Below are 25,860 nucleotides of genomic sequence, written 5' to 3' on the forward strand. Positions count from 1 at the left end.
ATATACACACACACACATCATGGTAAAGCCAGTAAATAAAAGAGGCAGCCTACCTTCTATGTCATCTGGAGCCGTGGCATAAATGTTGGAAAGGTTAAGCTTCAGTCTGTCAGAGCACTCTCTATTTACAGTCAGGCTGGGTGATATCACTAGATCTAGCATTTCCTTATACCTGAAGGAAAACAAAGGAAAAATATAATTTATTCTTTAATTATGCATGCTTACTATTGATTCAAATTTTTTTCCCTAAGAGTATAAATATTAAAGCTGATTACCTAAACCCAGGCTTCATATAAATTCCACATAATAACATTCACTAAGTTTTCATCAAAGGGAAACGCTAAATTAAAATGCAGTACTTGCTGCCTTGGAGATTACACCCATCTGATTAATGCTTTCCCTTTCTTCCTGGATTTTGTCACACGAAAACTATATTTCCTTATCTCTCATGCGCCATCAGAGTGAGAACGTATACATCAGTGTTCAGTGCATCCAGAACAGACTATTAAGGGCTGAAAATGAAGTTTTGGGCAGTTACCATTGCTATGTAGTCTTATGAGATAATAAGGTTAGTACTGGTGGGGGCATAGGCTTTCCAGGGGACACCTAAAGCTGGCACCTAACTACAATGTCCTGACCATCAGGTGGCAGCGATGCAAGGACAGTCCTTTTACATAAATAATCTCACCTGATTTAACCCAAAGTTTCAAATGTACAATATAGAAGACTTGAGCCTCCAAAGCAAAACATAATTGTTTGTGTGTGGTCATGACCTGCACTATAATGAAAGCTTACAAACTCTGCTTTACACAAACAGTTCAGAAAAGAGAATGACTAAATCATTATTTCAGGCAGTATGCACAACCTCAATAGGTTTATTCACCTAAATACCACCATTTTCCATACATGTATCTAACTCCAGCTATACGCCTCAGAACTGGGCTCCGAAGACACTTTGAAACAGAGCTGCTTGCTTCCCTTGGAAGTGTTGGATGTTTTGCAGGGGTACAACATTTGGTGTTAAGTGCACTGATTTACACACCTGTGTTTGCAAGTTTGTCTAAAGACAACTGGGTGAGTACTGTAAGGAAACTGTGTTACATCAGATATCTGCATGATGGCTTCTATGCAAGATGTGTTTCCAGGACACCTCTACCCCCATAATGTTCTTTAAAGGGCCCTTCCAACCCAAACTGGTCTATGATTCTCTGACATGCTACCTGCAAAGGCAGCCGGCACGCCCCTGCTCTCAAGCTGGGGCTTATCTGAGCTGGAACATAAAGGTAGCAGATGGCACGGCAGCGAAAGGCTGGTAGCAACCCATAGCACACCTAAAACATCACAAAGGTAAAGACAACAGGACATAACCTGAGATCTTGACACAAGGCTTCTGGAATACTAATCTATGCACTTCTAAGAAAAGGAAAGAGGTTTGCTTTGAATTTCTACTTAAACACCACTGTATGACTTTACCAGCTTTAAGAACAATAAACCACATATTTTTTAATCTGAACTTCTCCAATAACTTTCACAAAGCCTGCAGTCCCTGTGAGGGAGCGTAACTATTGTTATGAACAGGCACAAACCAGATGAAGTATTTTACCTGTAACTGAACAGCAAAAACCAACCCTGAGCTCATTTTCACTTTGCCCACCTCACAGCCGGAAGGTGCACTGCCCAGGCAGAAAACGCACCCACCGTCTGCCAACGCGCAAACTGCCAAAACAGGCACGAGTGGCACAACCACTACAGCATCCACAGTCCCAGTCCCCCTCATCCAAATGGGATCTGGGCTCCTCTCGTCTGCCTCTGGAAGTCCACACAGACATGCACGTTTTCAGTACCAGTGTAGCCTCCAGTCCAAACGCTGGTAAAGAATTCCTGAATATGTGCCATGAAGGAGACCGTAAGTCAGCACTGAATGACCAGTGAGGTAAAAACAGAGTACTCTGAATCCAACACTTCTGAGATCCTTGCTCCCTAACTGCTGGGCGTTATAGATTTGCTAAGGAAACAAGACTAGCATAAAAACCAGCGTTGCTTTGCAGCTGGTGGATCTTTGTTGCTGGTGGGCCTTAAAGGGTTCCGTGTTCAGGTGTGTCCCTGCCAGACAAGCACAAATCCTGCCTGCACCTCCTTGCCTTGGACACAGACAGCAGAGCACAGCAAGACAGAAGGAAAAACGCAGGTGCTACCAATTGTGCCCGCAACCAGCATCCATGCTGCCAACTGTGGAAATGCAACAAGCCGTAAGATTTGTGCAAGGATACAAAAAAATAGTCCCTGTCAAAATTCCTCTGTAAGTGACTCAGTCTAACGGCAGAGCCAAAACAACAGTCCAGGACTCCTGACCTAATCCAAAACAAAACACCACCCACTAGAAACTTTACTCTCAGTCCTAACATCAGTGGAGCAAATGATGCTCCAAACTGGTACCTGCAGACAGAGCCTTCGCCAATGCAACACGGGCATCCATGTCGCAGGCAGGTGCCTGAGAGCCACAGATGACCGGGCAGGAAGGGACGGGGACGGCCGCGGCGCTGTGCACGCTCTGCTGATGCCAGAGGAAGAGGAGCTCTGTCTCTGGACCGGCCGGGCTCCGGGGCTGGCGCGGCCAGGCTGCCGCGGGGAGGGGGAGGGGGGGCTTTGTGGTGCTTCCTGCTCGGCGGGGACGAACAAGGTCTCTCCTATAAGGAACTATGGCTCCTAAGGCTCTCTTAAAAGCAGCAGGCTAGGCAGGGGCTCTTTTCCCAGAGGAATCGCGTTATTCAGATCCATTGGCACCAAATAAAATTCTGTTTGCACGGCTGAGAAGGCGACTTCCAGTTTTATATCAGGTTTTCCTTTCCACTGTAAGCAATGTCAATTTTTGCCCCTCTTATTTACTTAACGCAACACCTGAATTGAGGAAAAGCACTGCTGCTCCAGACCTGCCAGGCTGGGGATGTTCTACACCGTCCTCAGACAACACATGCCCTTCAGCATAACCCCCAGCCCCAGGGCTCATGACACTGCCCAGACTGTTGCCCAGTGAATGTGAGCAGATGTTTAAAGGGAAAAGATCTTTTATAATGATTAATGTACTTTAATTACACGATTATTCAGAGAATTCATTAGCTACGCTCCGACTGATGATTTTTCTATTGGTTTTCTTCTGTTCACTTTTGTATTTACAAAGTCACATCGCACTTGCCTGTATTTGTTCTATAACATTTTCCTGCTATTTTTTCAGCCTCCATTTTTCTTCCAAGTATGTGTATTAGTTACATGTACAAACAGGTAACTTCTTACAGAAATACCTGTCTGGTTGTGCATGTCACGTATGTGTTTGCATTGTTAGTAGCTTTGCCTGTTTTGCACGCACCATTTACCGATTTGTTTCTGGGCATTTCTCACTACGTACATCTTCGCAAGAGTTTCTGAGGTTCCGGTTCTAACGATGGTAATCTACGGAAAATCTTCAGTAAAACAATGGAACTGGGATGGTATTTAATGCAGTAAATGACATGCTGGAGTGCAACTGACGAAAACATCAGGTCCTTCTTTGCTTGCTTTTAGAGCAAAAACATTTTCTGGTTTAAGCAAACCAAATCAGTAATAAATTCTGCTGAATCTGAGCTTTTATTAAAACCAGTGACGCTGGGCTGACAGACATCTGGAAGAGCTTTTGGCTTCTACAGTTAAGAAGAACCTTGTGCGACTCTGGTGCTCAGCTTTTCCATTAGAATCCCCTGCTCAAAAATCCATACTTTAGCCCTGCAGTTGGCCCACAAAATCTCTGCCAAGAACCAAAACTTTTCTCTTCACTAACATTCAAGAAGGAAAAAAGAAAAATAAAGGCATTTTAAGTCATTCTGAAGCTAGGAATGCCAAATTAAACATTTTAAGGTTTCGAAGTTTTGATCGAGGTGTTGGGGTAGCCTACAAATCACATTTTCTGTTACGATGATGTTTTGAAGGCAGCGGTTCCAGACCCCAACACAAAACACTCAAGCGTGTACTGGAGATCAGCCCACTGAGCGATCCCACCTGCGTCCAGCAGAACACGGACAGACGTGCCTACGTGCGCTGCGGAGCGGGACCGGCGCGCAGGCTGCCACGAGGCGCTCTGCGCGCTGCTGGTGGCCAGAACTCCATGGATAACATTGCAAAAGGACGAAACAGGAAACCACCACAGCATTGTGGGCAGACGCAGCCACACCGCGGCTGAAAGGCCAGGAGGCACCAGCAAGAGATGAAAGAGACTCCTGCCAAAGCCTGGACCTCTGCTGCTCGGGCGAAATCCAAAGCACCTCTCAGTCTGCTCTAACTTGTTTTCAACATCCTCCCCACAACGCACCAGAGCGTCACCTCAGGAGCAGGGGCACGTCCACACCCCACTGTGGCGGCAGCGCACTTGTTCCTGGAGTCCGCATGGCCCACTCATTTCTACTCCACTTCTGGGGTGAGAAGATAGTATTCTGCCTTCAAAACACACAAGCACATGAAGTAGAACAAATGTTCACAAGAGCATTTCCAGGGCATTTTCTGTAAATAATGCACCTGGGTAGTAAGTTGTATCAGGGTGAAGTCAGTGACCAAGCGATGAGGAGATTTCAGAGGGAACGTGTGCCAAGAGAGCAGGGCGCTTGCCCTGCCGTGACGGCAGTCTGCGGGACGGGGTCTGAGCAGCAGGAGGTTGATGGTGCAGTCAGAAAGAACACACCAGGAGCAGAGATGGCATGGGGGAAAAGCCGGAAAAAATAAAGAAAATCAGCTCTGCATCTGCCATCAGTGGAGGAACTGCTGAGTTAGGAGCCCCACAGAATGAAGCAGGTGAGAAATGAAGGACAGGACTCCTACCCTTTGGAAAAACCCGCCAGACCCTACAGTGGGAAAGACAAGATACTTTAAAGGAGTACAAAACTGCAAAGAACGTTTGCCCACGAGGAGAGAGGCAAATCTAGAAATTACCCTCCCTGCAACAACCCCACACGATGATCTTCCCAAGAATTTTTACTCTTATCTGGCTAGAGACCAAATACAAGCTTAAACCACTAGATCTTCCTAAACAGATTCACACGCCAGCACAGAGCCCTAGGCAGGAGCGGCACCAGCCAAGCCCTCTGCTTTTAGCTTTGCTGGGAAGGGGAGGAGCGGAGACAGAGATTGCAGCCTAATCGCAAGAGTAACATTTTGGTCTTGCTTCCATGACTTTATCTGGTGTTAATTACTTATCAACTGCTTTCACCTTTAATCTCTTCAAAAAATGGTGCAGATTACTAAGCAGAAATCTGCAGCTTTATGACTCCAGTGCTACCCATCATGAAACAGAAGACAGTCTGATTCCCCACTTTGTTTCAAGAATGAATTACTAAAAGGTAACTGCAAAAAAGTGTGAAAACAGCTTTTTCAGTCTCTGATTCAAAGGAAACACAAAGAAAACCCCAATCCTAAAAAGTCTGTCTTTCCTTCCTTCCTAGGAAATATGAGATATATTGTAATTTTTTTCCACGTGGGCAACATTTTCAAAAGCACTTGCTATGTCTCATTGGTTTTCATTAGGAATGAAGATTTGTACTGTTTTAGCTCCCTGAGAAGCACGGCAGCGTAGCCAGCTTTGCCAGGACTAACTGGTTGCAAAACTACACTCCCCATTTTATTCCACTCCTGCACAAAAAAAGGAATCATTCAGAAGCACAGAAAACACTTATCTTGAGCCACAGACCAGGCGGTGTAATAATACAGAATCTCCCATACTGTAGATCTGGCTACTTCTATCCACACATTTCAAAAGCAGAGGAAAGTAATTTCATTTCCTCTGTTAGGACAATTTCTCTCCATCTATAGTAGATCCTTGGTTACTGCCATTTCAATAACTCAAAAATGCTTCAGCAGGTGAAAAAACACAATACTATTTTTTCTTTTATAATTAATCTTAGCTCACCCACAAGAACATCTGATAGATGTATGCAGAAAAGGCCTGAACAGGCATAAAGTGAAACCTGAGCTGGCATAAATGCTCATGTACAACTCTGGCAGTGCAGCCAGGATGACAAGACATCCCGGCAAGGCGACGGGCAGGCAGCGTGCCACGTGGCAGGGCAGCGTGCCGCCCGGCGGGGCAGTGTGCCGCGTGGCAGGGCAGCGTGCCGCCCGGCAGGGCAGCGTGACGCGTGGCAGGGCAGCGTGCCGCCCGGCGGGGCAGCGTGCCGCCCGGCAGGGCAGCGTGACGCGTGGCAGGGCAGCGTGCCGCCCGGCGGGGCAGTGTGCCGCCCGGCAGGACAGCGTGCCGCCCGGCAGGACAGCGTGCCACATGGCAGGGCAGCGTGACGCGCGCTGTCCCTGCGCCCGAGAGCTGCCGTCGCTGACGCCACCGGGCACTAAAAGCAGCAGCGCTTGTCTGGAGTTAGCATCGCCCAGCCCGTTCCACGCACAAAGTAAGAGGACTCATAGTAGCACGCGTTGTAGCACAGCATCTGGGGGTGGGAGACGTAATTGCGTTATTCTCCAGCACATAATATCTTAGGCTAAGGATTAAACCAAGAGGATCAAGAGGAAAGTTATGTTATAGATAGGCAAGGGACAAAGCACATCAGACTGAAATAAGAAATTGAATGTGGTGGTAGTGAGGCTGCTCCAGGTGACAGGCACACAGCCAACCCTGCCTGCAGCTGCTCATCTGATTGAGTCGAGTATGAGAGATGAGAAAAAACAAACAGGTGAGACAAAGGAGGAGCTGGGGGGTGTACTGGCTACACTTGAGACCACAGCAAGAAAACCCTTCAGCAGAAGCAGGATGACACTCCTTCTGAAAGCGCTGGGGAGAAAAGCCCAGCGGAGCTGTGCCTGCGTGCAGAGGCTGCGCCTGGAACGCGGGGACACGCAGGCTCCCCGTGCTCCTGCGCACCCGCATCGCTCCCCTCGCGCACGTAACGGCACCCGGTCTCCAAACCTTACTGTTCATCTTCGAAAACATGCATCTCTCATTTACTCCAGGACTGAAATAACTAGCCATAAGGTTATGTTTAAAAAGGCTACAAATCTAACTAATAGATATGTAGCGCTTCAGCTAAAACAAAACTAACCAGCCAAACAACAGAACCACAAAACCAACCGCCTAAAAACTTGAAATAAGAGTACTAGCAGCCAAGTGAGAGCTGGATCACAAGTAAGTTCGTTAATTCAGTAGTCAAATGGAAAATTGTACACAGGAAAACAGCCCTTCCTTTTCTCTATTAATTCTGGGTATGTCTAAAATCATTCACGACTCACAAGAAAAAATTTGGTTTGGGTTTACATTAAGATTTTCAAATTCCTTTTTCTTTTTAAACATGTTAATTCTAAACAATTCGAAGAAAATTAACTGAGAAAATAACAAAATAGAGCATTTCTGTCACACTTCTGAAACCACTATTGCTTAAAACCACCCAAAGTATTCCAAGAGCTTTAAAATCCTTCCCCAGATGGATTCTTTGTTTTGTTGTAAATGAGAGTCTTTTTGACCAAAATTTGACTTACACTGGAAGTTTTCTGTCTTGCTCCAACCCATAGACCAGACAGCGAAAACCAGATGAAAAATCCTGTCTCATGAATTTTTTGAGCCAATTTCACGTTCATGTTTCGCTGAGGAAAGCCTGCCCTAGGAGCTTTGAGCGCTTGTGACCGGCGAAAATCATTACTTGCCTTGTTTCCCGGGCAGTCCTGGATGTCTAGAAGCGTTGGCTTGCTTTGCCCAGTTTCATCACCTGCTGTTCTAGACTGCTTTCCAACCTTTTATTTTGTTTCAAACATGCTGTTTGTTCCCTGACTCAGAGCTGTTGACTTCAAACAGGAGGCTGGCTGATACAAACAAACACTCTCTCTGGATGCCGAGAAGAAAGAGGGGCCGGGCGGGGCGGTGACCCCCCGCACTTCCTGCCATTAGCTGGGGATGCGATTGAAGAAGATAGGCGGGGTGCACCAGCATCTCCTGGTCGAGTGGTGCAAGGTAAAGGGGATTCAGTGCACACGAAAACAAGCCGAGCTGCCCTCGCCCTTTGTTAGGAAGGCACAGTCTGAAAGGCAGCTTGAAGATGCAAAGTGAGCTAATGATGGGTTTTGCACCACAGACTGTCAATCTGGCAGCCGATCCAGGAAATACGTTAGATAATTGCTTTGAGTAATTTATTTTTAATTAATTTCAACACTAGTATTTCACTTATAATAAGTCAAAATGAGAAAGCTACATTTTTCAGAATGCCTTTTTTTGTCTGTTGAAGCTCTTTGCTAAATGTGGCAACATTTACAAAAGATCTCATTTGCCAAAAAAATTACTCAGCTGTTCTACTGTGGACAATCAAGTACCACACAGAATAGACTAAGTTGGTAAGGAAACACTGTGTGCTTACAGCATACAGTTATTTGCAAAACAAAACTGAAGGTGTAAACGTACAAATATGTGCATATCCACAAACATACATAATCTCTTCCAGTTTGCACATTTCTTTTCAAGATTCACAAGATTTCAAGATTTTATCCCTTCTCTTCAGAATCACAAGGGCTAAAAACTCACTTAAATATAAATCACAAAAATGTGATTTAAGAAAAACTAGGAGATTTGGAATGAGGACATAACAGCTGATAACTTAGATATTCACGCTGAAATCTGGGTTGTTACAGAATGGTGCAAGAATGTGTTTTGTCTTGTAAACTACTTGTTACTTTTCTCTCAAGTCACTTTTTTCATCTAGCTTTGGAATTTACAGGAAAAGGAGCTTTGAGAAACTAAGTAATCTCCAATTCCTGAACAGCAATAACCTCCGCAGGTAACCTAAAGAAAACAGAACGCCTCCTCCCACAAGTTCGGCAGGACTTGGAATCAGCAGAGCTGGGGCTTTGCGGGATGAGAGCGCAGAAAGGACGGGTGCGGGCAGCACCGCGCTCCCCACGTACGGCGCTCCCCACGCACGGTGCGCTGCGCTCCCCACGCACGGCGCTCCCCACGCACGGTGCGCTGCGCTCCCCACGCACGGCGCTCCCCACGCACGGCGCGCGGCGCTCCCCACGCACGGTGCTCCCCACGCACGGTGCGCAGCGCTCCCCACGCACGGTGCTCCCCACGCACGGAGTGCAGCGCTCCCCATGCACAGCGCTCCCCACGCACGGTGCGCTGCGCTTCCCACGCACCAGTAGCACAATTCTGACATGGAATGAGGAAAAGCTCTGGTGTTACAACATACCTTTGCAGTGGCATAAAGATGTATTTTGTATGGCCCTTTCAGGCATGTGGTTATTTCACAGAAGGAAGCAAAACAAAAAGGAAACCCAAAACAGTCACCACCAGAATAGTAATTTTCTGTCAAATCTGTACTAATACATCAGAATATTCTCAACAATGCTGGTCCATATATGGGAGAAATATGGATTTTATCATACTTGTTTCTTAAAACGTCACTTTTTTCTGTCCATAAAGCTGCCTCCTCAGAGGAGCCCGTACGCACCGGGGCCTCGGATGCCGCAGAGCTGGCAGCCGCCCCCACATCAGCGCGGTGGTGCCGTGTAAAGGTGCGTGTTGTCACGAGTCCGAGCCTGGCACCAACAAGGGAGAATTACGTGTAGCTGTTGAAGGAGAGAACTAAGAACTGCAGTTCAAGCTTTGCTTCCAAGCCCTGTCACTAATAGATTGGGCAAGTTTCTCAGGACTACATTAAGGCCACTGTAAAACTGAGAAATACAGTATAAACTGCCAATTAAGCTCTTTTTAGGGGCTGGAAAGTGCTCTGAAATCTTTAGGAGAAATCTGTTACATCATTGCAGTATCAATATCCATGCTGATGAATAATGACCATCCTGGACATGAAACAGCCAAGAAGGAAGTGAGGCACAAGAGCTGTCCTTCAGGGCATGTTCTCTCACTCATTTTTGGTCCAAAAGCTCTCCATTCCCAGACTATGAGAATTTCTTCACCCTTTTGATTTACTTCTTCAACCTGTCAGAGTCCCGCAATGGCTCCAACAACCCAGTGAGAAAGGTAAGGCTGCCTCTTTATAACAGGTCTGTGTCAGCACCTCCTTTCTCAGCCTGTAAAGGAGCGGCATTCAGGGAATAATAATTCAAAAAGAGCTATGGGAAAAGAACTATGAAATGTAAGTCAGCAGAAGGACCTTGACTATTGGGGAAAAGTCCAGCGTAACAGTACAGGCGAGGCTGGAGTGAGAATGACGCACCCCCTCCTCGGTTAAATCCCCCACGTCAGACTTTCTCTGATCAAAGAAGACAGCAGAGGAAGGTCCGTTGTGCATGCAGAAGGTAGAAAGCATCCTCCTCTGATCGAGACTCTCTTCTCCCACCCCTCTGCCTCTGGTGAGGGAAAGGAAAACTATCTCCTCTATCTGCAGAAATAAATCAAGGAAGATGATTCTTAAGGATTCAGAAGCAAAGAATGCCTCATGTTTATATGTTTTGTACACCATTTCACCTGTTCATGAAGTGTCTTGATGAGGGAAAACACAAATGCTGGCCTCATTGTCTTAAATACAACCTTTCTGCCTTTCATACCAGAACAAAATATGACTAAGTTTGTGGTCTATCTAAAACTTAAAACACTTTCTTAAGAACAGATAACATTTAACAGGATACATTTAACAATGTATCTGACACCTCTGTCCTGCTTTGGCTTAGTCTGCAATTTAAGCAGCGCCCCAACCATCCCACAGCTCCTCATACTGAAAAAATAAACAAACCTTGGCGGCAGTCCGTCACCGCGATGAGCGAGAACAAAACCGCAGCGCCCGCCCCCAGAGCTGCCGCCCCGATCGCTTCTCTTCCCTGGCAGGTGTGGGTCAGCACTCGCAGGGCAGGGGAAAGGGCTGACTTTTTCTTTTGCATTTCGGATTTTCCTTGCTGTGGTCTTGAAGCATCACTACATCGGGACCTGTGGCTCCCAATAACTCTGACTGAACACGTCTGCGGCAGCAGTGGGACGCAAGCTCCGCTGCCTGGTCCCGAGGCAGCGTGCCTGCCGCGGCCACGGATCAGCGAGGGTCCCACGGCTGCGCAGCTGGGACAGCACATCTGACACCAACGTCCAGAGGCCCCTGTGCTCTCACTTTTGAAAGCCACCCTTCAGCCCTCCTGCCCGGCTCTCCTGACCAACAGAACAGGAACGACAGCGATAAGCCTGTGGGACCTCTGAATAAAACTGCTCTCCTAGTGCTAATGGTTATGGAAATACCATATTCACAAAGTTTAGATCATTCTGTGATCAACAGTGAATTTCTGGCTGGATCATCTTCAAACATGTTGAGTCAAAATAGCAAAGTCTAATAATGTAAAAAGAGCTACTTCCCTCCTTTTGATCCTGCTTAACACAACCTTCATAAATGCTGCAGGCAAAACTTGTGCAGCACTCGAGCAATTGCTGTGCTGTGTAGGTACCGCGAATGCAGGTGCTTGTTCATCACCCTTAACCCTGAAGCTGCTTCCCAAGCACGGCCTGAACACACAGCTGGTTTGCTCCTGGACTATGAAATCCAACTGTACTTTCCCTGCTCTGATTTGAAGTAAATCAGGTTACCAATCTGGATTTAGTAAATATTGTGGTTAAATAAATCAAATTTATAAACTTTTACCGTTCACTCAGTCACAATCGTTTCTCTTTGTCTGAAAAGAGCAGAGGGTGGTCTCGGAAGAGAGGCTATCATTCAGCTAAACTTCAAGTTATCCTTGCTCCTCTTGTTCACTGATTTAATCAAAGCCATCTTTTTCCTCCTCTTTTGACTCTTAATAAAATGAAAATCAAATGTCATTATTAATAATGATTATTGACCTCAAATAATTTATCTGAAGAAGGAAATGTTTTCTAGAGATTACAGCCAGGAAGTCAAAGGCTTTCACTCCCAGCTCTCACACCAACCCACTGGCCACACACAGCACAGCTCCTTCGCCCGTTCCCTGTTACAGGGCTGTTAAACATGGACTTAACTCCAGAGCAAGCAGTTCTGCACGCCGCAAATTCCCGGTCACTGGAACTCACGTACCTCCATGTGCAATTGCTAGGTTTTCATCTGCCCATACAACTGAACAAAGGCTTGTGCTGTCATTACTGTCAATTTAATACGCATAGCAGATATGCATTTTTACAGCACTGAGCTCCTCCTATGCTTTTAAAAACACAAGAAAAAGTTATTGCTTAGCTTAAGGTCTTCAGGAATCTGTGTGAAACATGTAGGAGATACTCTGCTGGTAACTATTATTTCTTTAGTGGAAGCTGGTTGCTTCATCAGTAGGAATAAAAAATGGTGAGGTTTTTGTTCCTGCATTTCTAATGGAAAGGTTCAAAAAGGATTTTCTGAACCAGGAGACAGGCTGGTGATGGCAGTTTACAGGTAAAAGTTAAAATGAGAAATCTGCTACAGCCCAACTGTAGTGAGCAAAGTAACACAACCCAATCAACCTGATTGTCGTGTATCTTAGGGATGTTTGGAGAAAAAAAAAAGACAACTAATCAAAAGCAATGCTTAAGCAATAACTGCACTTCGATTTGTCACTCTTGCCAATTAATAGCGTGGAAACAGCAAAGGGGAGAAGGAGTTTACTCAGAGCAAATGTTGACATGGTGTTTTCCTTGATATTTGTTCCATTAATCTTTTTTTTCTGTGGATATCTGAAAGTCAGGCTAAAATAACATAGAAATAGCAAATAGGACAGCTTGGTTCACTTTGGGCGTTCAGGTGGGCTGAGGGATGATTTCCCAAGAGATCTGCTGTAACAATAGGCTGAAGCTTTTTCTTCAAGCCTAGGGGAAAGCTAACCTGTGAGCATCAGGTTTATTTTCAAGACAGAAGGGATATTTTAGGGATGACCAGAGGATATCACCGAACAAGGATGAGTTATGGAGCACCTTCGCAGAGATGCTGCTGTTCAGTCACCGATACACCACAGGGCAGCATAGAAGTGGAAACACCAAAAGAAAAATGCACCAACCCAATGCCGGTCACACAAATGTCCCTGTTTTCTTTTGCAAAGCGTGATCCGATGAAGAAAAACACTTTGTGAACGTGCCATGTTACGATATTAAGCAGGCCTCAAATCACTTACCAAAGTACAGAGGGACACTGACATTTGAACTGCAGGAGTTTTGTTTTCCGTCTTGTTTTTCCCCCCTGTGACTTCTGCATTTGAATAACTGGAATTTTTAAAATCCCTTTTCCTCCTTTCACCATGATGTAATGCAACTGTTGCACAAGACTAACAATGTAGAGTTACTGCTGCTGGAGCCAAGTTTGGCACCAAGAGAGATGAGGGTTGGCACCAAACACCATAATCTTTAACATAAATCTGGCAGACGCAGTGGAAGGTTTGCCATCGCTGCCATAAACAGCTTACAGAGCAGCACACGGAAAAGCGCTGAAAGAAACCGTAGTATTCTTACTGGAACAAAGACGTCGATTAGCTAACCACTTAATCTAGCACCTACTTATATATGAAAATGAAAGAGTTTTACAATGGTATGTCAAAATTAACAGCAGTAGCAGGGACCAAAGTGTACCATAACAGTGCCTTTCATATGTCCATCACTCCAAATACCCTATGGATACCACCAGCTAGCTTCCTATGAGCCAGGAGAATCTCTGGGAGTAACTGCAACTTGCACTAGATTATTCAAAGAAAAATAACTTGATCCATACAAGAACACACCTGTCTCCGCAGATTTCTCTTTACAGTACTTCTCAGCTATGCTTTCCTGAGAGGGAATTTTTCCCCACTCAAGGTGCTGGAGCAGTGCTCTGGAAAGAGCATGATTTCTGTTTTAAATGCAGATGGAAAACAGAAGAGAAATGCAAGTTTTCTTCACTGTATCACTCAGCTTGAGCTGATTTTCTCTGCTCTATATAAGGGTCTGATGATTTGTGAGGTGGACATCGGCCGGCAACTGGACATACACCACCAGCTTATTTCACACAGGCAACTAGACAGCCATGGAGCAGTAGCATTTTTCAATTGTTAGTAATTATTATTGGGTTTTGGTTTTGTTTTTTACTCATTGCCTAGCAGAAAAGCTCCATATTCCATCCCAAATTTCTCCACAAGCACCAGTTTTCAAACAAGGGACCACCTTCACCAGCCAGAGGGTTGTGTGGTGCCATAACATCTTTTTGCCAATCCGGTTAGCACTAAAACATGTAAGAAAATTTAAAGCTGATTTCAAGTGATTTATCTGATGCTCAGTAGTAGCCATGCACTTTCATAAATAGTACTGACAGGCACTCCTAATGGTATATCCAACGGGGTGTTTGTGTGCAGAGACATATGAAAGTTACAGCCTCCTGTTGCAACTTACTGAGGCATAGATGAAAATCAAGAATCAAATGGTGTCTTTTGCTGGAAGATGTTTACAGCTTCAGTGACAATAGAGTCTTACAGCCCGCTCTGTTTCACTGAAGAGCAGCTGCTCTATCACGTCATACACCCCTTGCCCCTGGATCACCGGTCCAGCTCCCAGGGAGCTGCTCTGCGACCGCTCGGCAGCGCCGCGGCGGCCGGCAGCAGCCCGCACCGCGCCGAGCGGGGGCGCTGGGAACACCAGAGCGCACCAGAGGCGACGGCTTCATCCACGGGACTGCAAGGCAGCTCAAGAAAACGTCATCTACCTGGAGTTCATTCAAATAATCTACGAGCTTTGTCATCTGTACAGATTAGGAAATCCAGCTTCCAGTAAAAGCCAACTTGAGCTTCTTGGATATTTGAGAACAAGCTTACATGTGCCATTAAGACGGTGACCGCCTTCGACTTAAAACTCAGATTTGATCTGCAATATCCCCAGCTTAAAGGCAAACGTCTCTCACACACATGGGACCCCCAAGGCCCTTGCTCTTTCGCAGCCCCGAAGAGCAGCCTGACAGCCTGGTGCAACAGCTGATGTGTTTCCTGATGTTGGACCAACTTCAGCTCATTGCCTTCAGCGCAGTTTCTCTCTGATACTTCTATGGAATAACTTCTACAACAGACAAAAGAATCAAAATCATTTCCTTCCTCCCTCCAGCTACTACAGGACGGCACAGGTACGACCCGTTCACTCATAAGCAGCATGCAGACATTCTTGCTGACCCCCCTGCTTGCAGCAATAAGCTAAAACCAAAACATCACAACCCCAAACCCCCAAAACCAACTGTGCAAAATACCTGAATGCAATACTTGGCCTCCAAAGGAAATACAGCAGCTCACCTTTTCTCCCTCTTTCCAAAAAAAGCGATCCTGGTAACCCCAGTGAAGAACAAGGGAAAAGGAGAGTAGGCCTAATTTCAGGGGTTTTTTTACTAGTCCATATACAGGAGCAAAACAAGAATTGGAGTAAAGGCGTTTGAGCTCAGATAAATTACAGTTTTACAGTAGTACTGTATGAATGTCCCTGAACTGCTAACTGGGGAGCCACCTTCAATACTAACACCAACAGAACTGCAATTAGGAAAAAAAAAAATGACTTTTTTTCTCAAGTGGAATTGTCATTAATGGCAAATTTGGTGCCATAGTCCAGTGGCCAGGGCTCTCACTGGGGAGACTTGGATTCAGTTCTCTGTCAGCCACAGGTTTCCCGTCACCAGAGTATTTTACAAGGCCAACTCATATTTAATCTGCTTGCCTCTATTTCCCTGTTCTGTAAAGCAGGGATTACTGCATTTTTCCACGCCTGAGCACACTGAGCTCAAAACCATGAAGATAATGTGCTGCACTCAGGTAAGTCACCACAAGGGTATGAGGGAGAAAACAATCAAATGCAAAAAGCAACCTTACACCTACTAAAAAATGTGATGAAACCTGCATGGTTCTGACTTTTCCTTGTTAATTCACAACCTTTCTCTTCTCTTCCCTTCTCTTCTGCCAATGCAGAGAGCAGACACTGCCTGCAGTTGTCACTACAGAAGCATAAATCTCACGTTCCTGTTTTCTCCTAGACCACATAGTATCTCTACTCTTTCCTACAGTCAGCTTTTGCATGGCTAATTTCTCTCTTTGCTTCACATTTGGTGATGTAGCTCTTCTATCCCAGTCATGCTACCCCAGTTGGTCTGTTTCTGCCCTCGAGCAATAGGTGCTCGGTATGCTGTGCATCTTCTGTTAGCACGTCCTGCCACGGTTCACATTAAGCATAACCAATCTGCTAACCCCTGGACAGCTGCTGGCTCTACAGGCTGTCAACACACAGACCGCCTGTGTGCCTGCTGGGGGGATTCTGATCCTTGAGGAGCCCAGCAAGTGAATTTACTCAGTTCAGCTGGAAATTTAATCATGCCATTGAAATCCCACAATTAAGAGAACCAGCTTTGCTTAGTTTAGCTTTTCTTCACAAACTGGCATTGGTGCACATCTAACATCTTAAAATCACATATCTTTCACTTCTAATGTAGCTTCTAAAAGTTAATAGGGTGCATTTTCAGCAATAGATATAATAGAGTAAATGGGTGCAACAAAGATCCCAAGCCACAAGCTTTCGCAAGAGAGGACAGCCGGTACCACAGCTTCTCCAGGAACTACCTCCTTGGTGTGTGTGTGTGTGTGTCAGTAGAATGGAAGCTAACGGAGACAAAAATCAGTGAGAAAACAACACGAAAACAGATGAACGCGTGACAGAAAGGTAAAAAAGCTCCTGGGACATGGGCCCGAGGAATGTCTTTGGAAACGTTCTGGAGCAGTACTGACAAACAGCCCCCGCTCCTTTCCGTGCGCTGGCTGAGGAACAAACCAGCCCAACCGCACAGCGACAACCAAACCACCCACACCACAAAACCTTTCAGTACAGCTTATGAACAAACAAAACAAGTTTCTGCTAGAATCGCACCACATCTATTTCCCTCTGTCATGGGACTGTCCACAAGAACTCGAGTTTCTGGCTTGTTGGGGAAAAGGTTAATGTCTAATTGAAAAAGGTAACTTTTTTCTTGGCCTGTATTAATACCGCTTTGCCAGTAAACAGGTGGGACAAATACTTTGAAAAGCATGTACACACACCTTAAGCAAAAATCCAAGTTTTAGAAGCAATAGCCCGAAACAGAGCGGTAAGGTTAAGGTTTTTCTCAAAGCTAAGCATACATTTTTCCATACAAACTGCTGAGTCATGGATATTTTGAAGACTAGTTTATTAGGCACAATATAGCATATCTCCAGCTCAGCTCTATGAAGTGTGTCCAGTGCTGTACAAAGCATTAAAAAGCATTTAAATGTGGAACTTGCTGGCACCCACTGGCACAGCAGAAGAACCAAGAAAACTAGTCTAAGAGCTGTCTTGAAACACAGCAGATTTATTCTGTGGGTTTAGTCATTAACTGTGGTTATCTGACCAATACCAGAACACAAAGTGAGCTGGACTAATGTAATGTACAGCCACACCTGAAATACACTCTCCTGACTCCAGGTTGCTGAAGTCAGTTGCATTTCTTCTCAGTGGAAGCATTCAGTTTTGGTTAAAACGAAAGTGGAGGCAAAGAAAAAAGCCAAATAAAGGCTACATACAAGTCAGTTTATCAAATATCTAGATAGAGAATGGTTCTGTCGGTCTTCTGCGTTGCTATGGCACGGGATTTGCAGGCAACACCCAGCAACTGAAAATTGTTGTGATCTAATAGTCCAACATTTTTCTTTTCTTTCATGGTATATGTTTATGTTTATTTTTTAAGGGGAAGAGGACATAACATCAGAGAAGCAGTGATATAAATATTATCCTTAGCTGTATGGAAACTTAAATCTAAGTAGGTGTTCAAGAGTGCAATGTATCGGAAACACTACTAATTGGTTTTAGAATTCAAAATTGATGCTTGATGAATTCAAAGGAAAAACAGAGTTACATGAATACCGCATGAATCTATGAATAACTGAGTGTATAGATGAAATTCTAGAAAGGCTGGCAAAACCACCCTCAGTTACACCACAGCTTTGAGCTCACGCCAAGGAAGGCTCTGTTGTTTCTGACATTGGTACCCAGGTGGGCAGAACTGCAGGTTTAGTTCTCACTGCACAACAGGGTTTCTCCCGTGGTCTGTAACAACACTGCGGCTCCCACCAGCTCTACCGTCCCCCACGCTGGCGCAGCCCGACGAGCGCCCGCACGCCGGCACTGCCGGGCGGCAGATGTCACCGACTGGGAAGGCAGCAAGCAAACCTTTGTGGATGCTCCCTGTGAGGACGGAACCAGAAATCACTCCTTCCTCATATTCTGCCAAAAGCATAAATCAAGATGCTAAGGAGCTTTTCACTGTCATTTTGTTGAAATATTCTTAAAGACTGCTATCAAGGACAACACTGAGGTAATATGAAAGCTGAGCCTGGCTCTCCTCTCCCCCTCCCACCCTCCAGGCCCCTCTCTCCGCAGTTCATCTGGCAGAAAGGCGTCGCACAGCGTCTCATCCAGCATTGCTACGGGAGTGTTCCTGGACATGATTAATTTGTTAATGATACGAATCTCCAAACAGCATGTCAGTACCGCTGATGATTTATTAAACGTCAGAGATCATTCTCTCATGAGCAATAAGGTCTTTCAAGTTGGTGGGTTTGTATGAAACCTCCTGCATTTGCTAAGACCGTTCTCATCTCTGCATTGCTCCCAGACAGTGCAAAAAGCTGCAGCAAGGAATTCTTTAATGAATTGCAGGTTAAGTATACCCACAAATAATATAGAGGGGCAGATTACGAATTCTTGCATACTTTCGTATACAAAAAGCCAAAAGTTTTCTTTGGAACAGAGACAAGCCTCACTGGGCAAACACTTTGCTTGGTTCGCTCTCCTCCCAGGATGCGAGTGCGCAGCAGCAATTGTAAAACGAGGGAACATGTTTCCTTTTCTCAGCTGCTCACAATATTGCCCTTGGCACCCCCGTAGCCCAAGATACATTAGTAGAGATTCCTCAAATAGCCTCAGAAACGTCAGTAGTTTTTCACATTTCTTGGGCATACATTCCTTTTGCTGTACAATGCACCTGAAGCCCATAATATAACCCCAAATTGCCCTAGTCCCAGCATCCTCTTGACCAGAAAAGTGACACCAAACTGCCCTCAGTTATGATTTGATGACCTTGATCAATGACATACAGGATATGTGTTTCTTCTTCAAGCAACATTTGCAGTCAGCTTGTGCTTTCCTTGTGTTTATCTGAACTTATGCAGACAACCAGTTATTTTTACCTATGTGGAATAATCATAGATAGCTGAAAATATTTAAGATGTGAGATCTTCACTATGACCAGCCAAGAAACCTCTGGCTGCTTTTAGTGTTCTGACAAGTAAGGCCTTTTAACAAAAATATTTCAAAATTGGAATAGCAGGGATTTGTAAGACAGTTTTGGAACTTTTCCTGAATCATACGGACTGGCATGAGCTACTCATTCCTACAAAACCAGGCTACCGCAAGATACCTTTACTGAATGCCATTTGAGTTTGGTTTTCACTTGTTGCCTTCCCAAGAACCGTGCTGTGTTTCCGAAGGGCGCGGTTACCTCTCCCCCTATTGCATTCACTTGTCTCCAACACGGGTGTGCTGAGACATAGCTGGAGCTCTATCCAGTTTCACTGTCTATTAAATAAGCCACTAATTTGCAAGCATTAATAAGCATGCCACCCAACGGTGTTTGCATGCCCAAGGTTAACTGGAGGGATTTCCCAGTAGCAGTGCCTCCACAGTCAGACCTGTGAACCACCTTGTATGCCACAAACACGAGATCGTGCTGGGCCTGCCATCCACGCTTTCCCGGCACAGAAATAAGTCAATCTGCTCAGGCTTCTACGTGTAAACAAGTGATTTTTATATTGTTAAAAAAACTTCTCAATCTTATCACTATTCCTCTATTCATTCCTCATGCACGTTAACTTCACTGAAATGTTTCAAAGAATCCCATTCAATGCCATGCATGTGTCTGCACTGTTACAAGCGCAGCACCTTCTCTAAGGCTCCCCAGGTGACGACATTGAACTGAGCCCGTCTCACATCACCTCCAAGTTACTGTTCCAAGCCGGTGAGAAATATAAAACCTGAATACAAAGACGAGCAACAGGCAGGAGGACACAAGATTTGGAAACTCGGTAAGATATCCAGCCCTTCCATTCATACCATAACTAAAAATCTAGAATAACTAAATCTAGAATTGAACTGTATATATACATATGCATATATATATATGCACAAATTACTGTCACGGCTTTCTTTTTACTTTAGCACAACTGATTAACGTGTATGTATTTAAGACTACGGCACTATCAGTTACGAAACAAGAGTTGTACCTTTGACAGAACAGTAGTTTTGAACCTGCAGTTTGTTTTGTAGATCAGTGTAATCCTGGTTGCATTTAACAGGCAGGAGAAAGAGAGAACTTTACATATACTTGTTTAAATGCACTTCTGTGCTCAGACAAACCTCAGAGATGTGGTTGTTTCAACTCTACAGTTCTGTTCACGAGCTGGTAAAGCCATTATTTGCCACAGAAACCTTACAGGAGCAATTAAAACAAACAAACAAACAAAACCCCACACAACCTAAAACCAAACCAGCCTGTCTTCATTTGCATGCACACAATCTCACTGGAAAGTGTGCATGCAATCAGGCTACGATCAGCTCTGAACTCCAACAGCAATCTATGATGCCAGAGATCCCCTGCAAGTTCGGCCGTGCATCAGGCTTTGAAAACCACTAAACATTTCTTTTAACTCCAAACGAGCTCCATCGTGGTATTCTGCGTCCAGCCTGAGATGAGCTGTAACTCAGTCACACAAGTCAAGGCTGTGGGACCAACGTGGCTGCAGTCCTGGAAGCAGCAAAGGGGAGAGGTCACACAAGGGCAAAGCCCAAAGTAATTTTAAGAGGCTCAACAAAGTAGGGAAGGCTAATGGGAAACCATTTTAATTTATTACAGTCATCCCTAGTGAATAAAAGGACAATGTTTTTCTTCAGCAGCTTGATTACAAAGCAGTAAATCCCTCTGTGTATATAAAAGACTTATGAACAGTATAGATCAAATGTCCAAAAAAAGTTTGCACTATATCTTGGAGGCAGGAGTTAGGGATAGCTTTAGATATTCAATCATTCTCATTTTTAAATATTTCCAACATACATTCTCTATATAGGAACAGACACACATACGTAATTCTGCCATCCCCATCTACAAAGACACAACGTAATGATGCTTTTGCAGCACATATTTTTGGATTTTTGCTTTAAAAAAAACAAACCAACCAAACAAAGGAACATGCTCTTGAACACAGAAACAAGTCACCCTTCTCGCTCTCCCCACAACGTTTTCTGAGTCTTGCTGGCAACAGACACTGATGCTGCTCCGAGCACTTGCTGCAATCCCTACAGAGCGCAGGCAGCAGTGACCAGGCGCACAGAGCACGGCTCCAGGGGACAGTAATGACAGTTACCTCAGCAGCATGAACATCCTGAAGTCAGAATTATGCCAGAACAGGATTTTCTCCAGTTGCTGACAGGGATTTTGTTCAGTGTATCTATTTCTTTCTCCCTGAACAACTGCCAGTTCTGATAGACTCAATACAACAACTAACACTGTTTAATTGCACTGGTGTAAGACAGGATTGAAAACCATCTGAAACAGCGTGTGAAACAGCGTGAGTCGCAGCTACTCAGCCCCAGGTCCTCTTTTTTTTTTTTTTTTTTTTTCAGTCAGAAACAGGATTTCCAGGCTTAGAAATAATAGAATGCTCAGCCATTAGGAATTATTGAGCTTTATATTGAGCTGTATAGTTCAGAGGCAAACCCCAACATTCGGTTTACTTCGTAAAAAATAATGACCTGGTCATAGCAATTTGTATCTTCTTCCATGCTGGTTTTCCACACATTTTTCTCTGGTCATGAGAAATCAGTACTTTGAGGCAAGAAGCACTTTAGTTACACCTACATGCAGAGTGGGGCTGGGGCCTCCACCAGCTGCTGTAATACAACAGCAACCAAATACTGTCTGAACCATAAGCCACCTTTTCCTAAAGCAATTTCAGCAATGCTTACTAAATAGTTTTGTCAAGACAAATTTTCAGAAACCTTCCTGTTTTGGGTTGGCCTTTTGATGAGGAACATCAACCAGTTCTACAACTCTGCAAACCCCTGTGGTATAAATCCTAACAGCCCCCAGGGGCGGCTTACAAGAGATGTTCCGCATGTCAGCAGCGCTTGCAACACGCCAAGGGACATTTACAGAGGTCTGGGGACACTATCACATTACCAATAGCTCGGCTACAGGACAGTAACGCTCCTTGTGACCATTATTCACCTTTTCCTAACTACCAGACGAAGGTTTCTGCTGCTGGCATTTCTACTGAGTAATGCATCCCTGCTTCATCAGCCACTCATATCGACACTTCCCGGCTTCGCTGTCTTGAACTAATAGTGCCGCATCCTCAGCCAGGTTTTGGAAAGATCAGTGCTGTCTTCAAGGAACTTTTCTATACAGCAGCAAAGTCGTATGCCACAGGCACAGTGTAATTTAAGATGTTGCATTTTTAACTTTTAATCCCTTTACTGTTAATAAAAAACTTTACAGCAGTTTAGGTTGATATCGACTCTCGGCCAAAGCAGGCTCTAGTGTTTGTGTTTGTCTGCCCACAACACTTCCTGTCATCTCTACCAGCTAAAATGTCCTTTTCTGTGGTTTTGCAAAGTGTCTCTCCCTGCTGTGCGCTACACAACAACAGTTGGGTTTCATCTCACGTACGGTTCTTTCAAGCTCATGGGGAGCAAGGGGAAGGAGCGAGAACAACAGGGAGCGGGACCCAAAGCTAAATAAATCAGTGTTTCTTTGATCCTTTGGGATCAGGGTGCTGTAAAAACACACAGTTATTAGAACCGTGAATTTATTGGTGAAGGACTTGGCTACTGGCACTGTATTTCAACATGAACTTACATTATGGTAGTAAGTACAAAGCATTCATTCTGTTTGTGGCTATAAGAATTAATCTCTTCCATGTGCAGAAAGGCTGTGTGATAATTTAAGTGAGATTCCTGTTCGCGGTCTGGGCAGGACTGATCAGCGGCAGGGCTTCCAGCAACACACAAGCAGCAGCTCCAGGAGCGAATGATGTAACTGACGTCCCCCTGAGCGCCACCCAGCACGGCCAGGGCGGTCTGCTCATTTCAGGGCTTTCCTCCAAGTGGGCTGTCAAAAACCTGAAACTAAAAGGTGAGTTTCTCCCAAAACACTTCAAATGCTTAACTTTGGACAGAATTCAATAACTAATGGACTTTGAATGAAATTGTACGTTTCTAATGTCTTGCATTTGCCTCAATACTAAAAAAAAGCTCTGATCCCGATTATTAAAAATGAAAAAGTAATTTGAAATGTTTATGTGGATGGCAGCTTTATACGCAAGATAGAAATGCTCCAATTGCCTTTTCTATCCAGCTGGAACAAAGTTTTCATTTTTCTTCTTTCATGAAGTTTCATTTATTATGAGTACTGTGTCTTAGTAAGGCAGCTGTTGGCAGCAAGCTGTGAAATTAAAGTTGAGCTGATTAGTGCTAAGAGCCAAGATATAATATGCTTTTGTCAGGGAGAACTTTTTTGTCTGAATGTAACATACATTCAGTAATTAAAATAGCTAGTCAGACAATCATACCAACCCCACTTGAAGGGAGAGCTAATGCTACTTTAAAATACAATTTCCAAATTGTACAAATTGGAAAAAAATTTGGATTTCCATAGCTCAGTTCAGTGAGGTCTTTACACAGCCAATGTACCAATGACATCAGAAACCCAGAAATTAAGGCTCCTTGACTCTCATCACTGTCCTGCTACCATGGTGTTGGGTTTTGGGCAAGTCACTTCTGACAACACCGCAAAACAGGAACGAAGTCAGGATCAGTGTGTTACTGCTGTCCCCCGGGGCCGTCACACACAGCCTGTGACCGCAGGAAGTCATCCTGGGCTCCCTCCAACTGGGGCAAGCGCTCTCTTCGTTCCATACACAACCACGGCTTTCTTTCTTACAAGAAAACAGCAGCACACTTCTCATCTTCCTCTGAGCCTCCTCTGGAATGTGCTTAGATGCACATTTCAATAATACCTACCCAGAAGTGCCCTTGGGAACCAGGCGAAGGAGCAGGACAGGGCTCGGCCCATGCTGTTGGAAGTCCAAGCCAGGTAAAGGATAGAATTTTACACATGAAATGCATTAATAAAAAGACAGAACATGAAAAAATGCCTAAACTAAAGCATCAGTCTAATTAATCCTCAACAATTAAGTTGATTATACCTTGTAAATTGACTTCCTTCCCATATTGTTGCCTGGAAGTTAAATAGCAAGACTGTAACACCATCTGTCTCAGGAATCTGATTAGCTTACAATGACAGCAAAACTTCAAAGACCTTACTTCTGAACCAAGACGCAGCCCTGTCCTCTTCCCAGCCCAGTCACAAGCCCCTGCACACTCCTGCAACGACATAGGTCCATTTACAGTCAGACCAACAAACTGATTTCTCTGGTTTTCTTCTCAGCTGGATCAGTGAGTTGATTCAATCTGTAGCACGTCCGACAGCAACAACGTGGAGGAGGAGACGGGAACGTGCAGCCACGCTAAGGAGGCCACTTCTTTTGATGTCAACACAGCTCTCAGCTTAATCCAGTCTCGAAACCATACCTGAAATCTATCAACGTGACTGTTGTAAGGAGGGTCCCGTTGCTCACAGGGTGACTGTAGTTCTAATGCCAAGTAAGACAGTCTGCCCAAATTACTGCACTTCTTAGGTGACAGCTACGTGTTCTTCCCTGTAAACACGGGATTACAATTAAATACTCCAATACATGTTGAAGTTGGCATTGCTTTTACTATGTTAATGTTCACTGACAAACAGATTAATTTAACAAGGGTTTGATGACTATGTCCCCTTCACCTAATCCATAAACGACACTCATGTGCAGACTTTGTGCCAGCAATCCTTACTTGACATCTGCTTTAGGTATTTGCAGCGCTGTCCTATTTGCAAGGGAATCAAACTACTTTGGGGATTTACTTCTTGTCATGCATATACCTTGGCAGCCAGCTACTGCAGTTAAAAAAAGAGCCCAAAAGCTCTACAAGATATCTAGAAAATTAAATAGTATTTAGTAATTGGTGAGAGATTACTCACTGGTGTTTCATATCAGTGAATACAGTGGCTGGCTACAAGGTACTTGTAAGCATTTTTACGCAGAAGGAAGCCTGGCAGGTTCTTTCCTCCATGCGACTCTTTTTCTGAAGAGCTTTTTTAAGGCATAAGGATAGGGTTTTACTCTTCTGAGATTACACGCATTGTTAAAGACAAGTGGACCCTATCTCTTTTGTATTTTGAAAAAATCTGGCTTGTCAGCATCTAGAGAGTCAAAATCCTCAGATGAAAAATGCACTTAGTATGTCCATGAACGATGAGAGCTGATGGCCGTCCCTCCGCAAGCATTGCCTCAACACGCAAACCACCGACTCACAGCAACATAGAGATAAAATGCCAGCAAGGAATTGGAATGAGAATAAAAAGACCATATGAATCATGCATACAACTAATTCAACATGAAAATTGACTCTACAGTCACTTACCTTCACCGTTGTAAGTTAACATTCAGCAGAACAAATTTGAGTGGTGTATCTTGGACATTTACAATCTGGGGGAAATTTTCTTTTAAACTCATGTCAGGATAACATAGCTTCCTTTCCAAGGACTGATTATTTCAGGCCTTCCTAACTCAAGTGAAAAAAGCTTAAGACTGAACACAAGCCTTGGTTGACAGCACTTAAATGAGCCTGGAAATCTTCAAATTTACAGCAATGAGAACTGCTGCATAACTTCCAGGCTCCAGCTTCAGGGCGAAGCAAACCTATACTGAGCTAACTCACAAGCTGAAGTAGTCAGGTTTTGGTAACTAAACTGTGGTTTT

The 25,860-nt window shown here is 44.6% G+C and overlaps 1 protein-coding gene across 2 annotated transcripts in view; it reads right to left on the reverse strand.

The window, feature by feature from the left end:
* Positions 1-25,860, reverse strand: part of EYA2 (EYA transcriptional coactivator and phosphatase 2) — a gene marked incomplete at both ends in the record, with an annotated part of 82,924 nt that overhangs the window by 45,490 nt on the left and 11,574 nt on the right. For both annotated transcript variants that reach the window (XM_080354816.1, XM_080354815.1), the window contains one exon: positions 54-172. In XM_080354816.1, coding sequence (XP_080210942.1) covers positions 54-172 — 119 coding nt within the window. The remainder of the gene's footprint in view (positions 1-53; positions 173-25,860) is intronic.

Source organism: Nesoenas mayeri (assembly GCF_963082525.1).
Source record: "Nesoenas mayeri genome assembly, chromosome: 16".
In the NCBI taxonomy this organism is placed as follows: Eukaryota; Metazoa; Chordata; class Aves; order Columbiformes; family Columbidae; genus Nesoenas; species Nesoenas mayeri.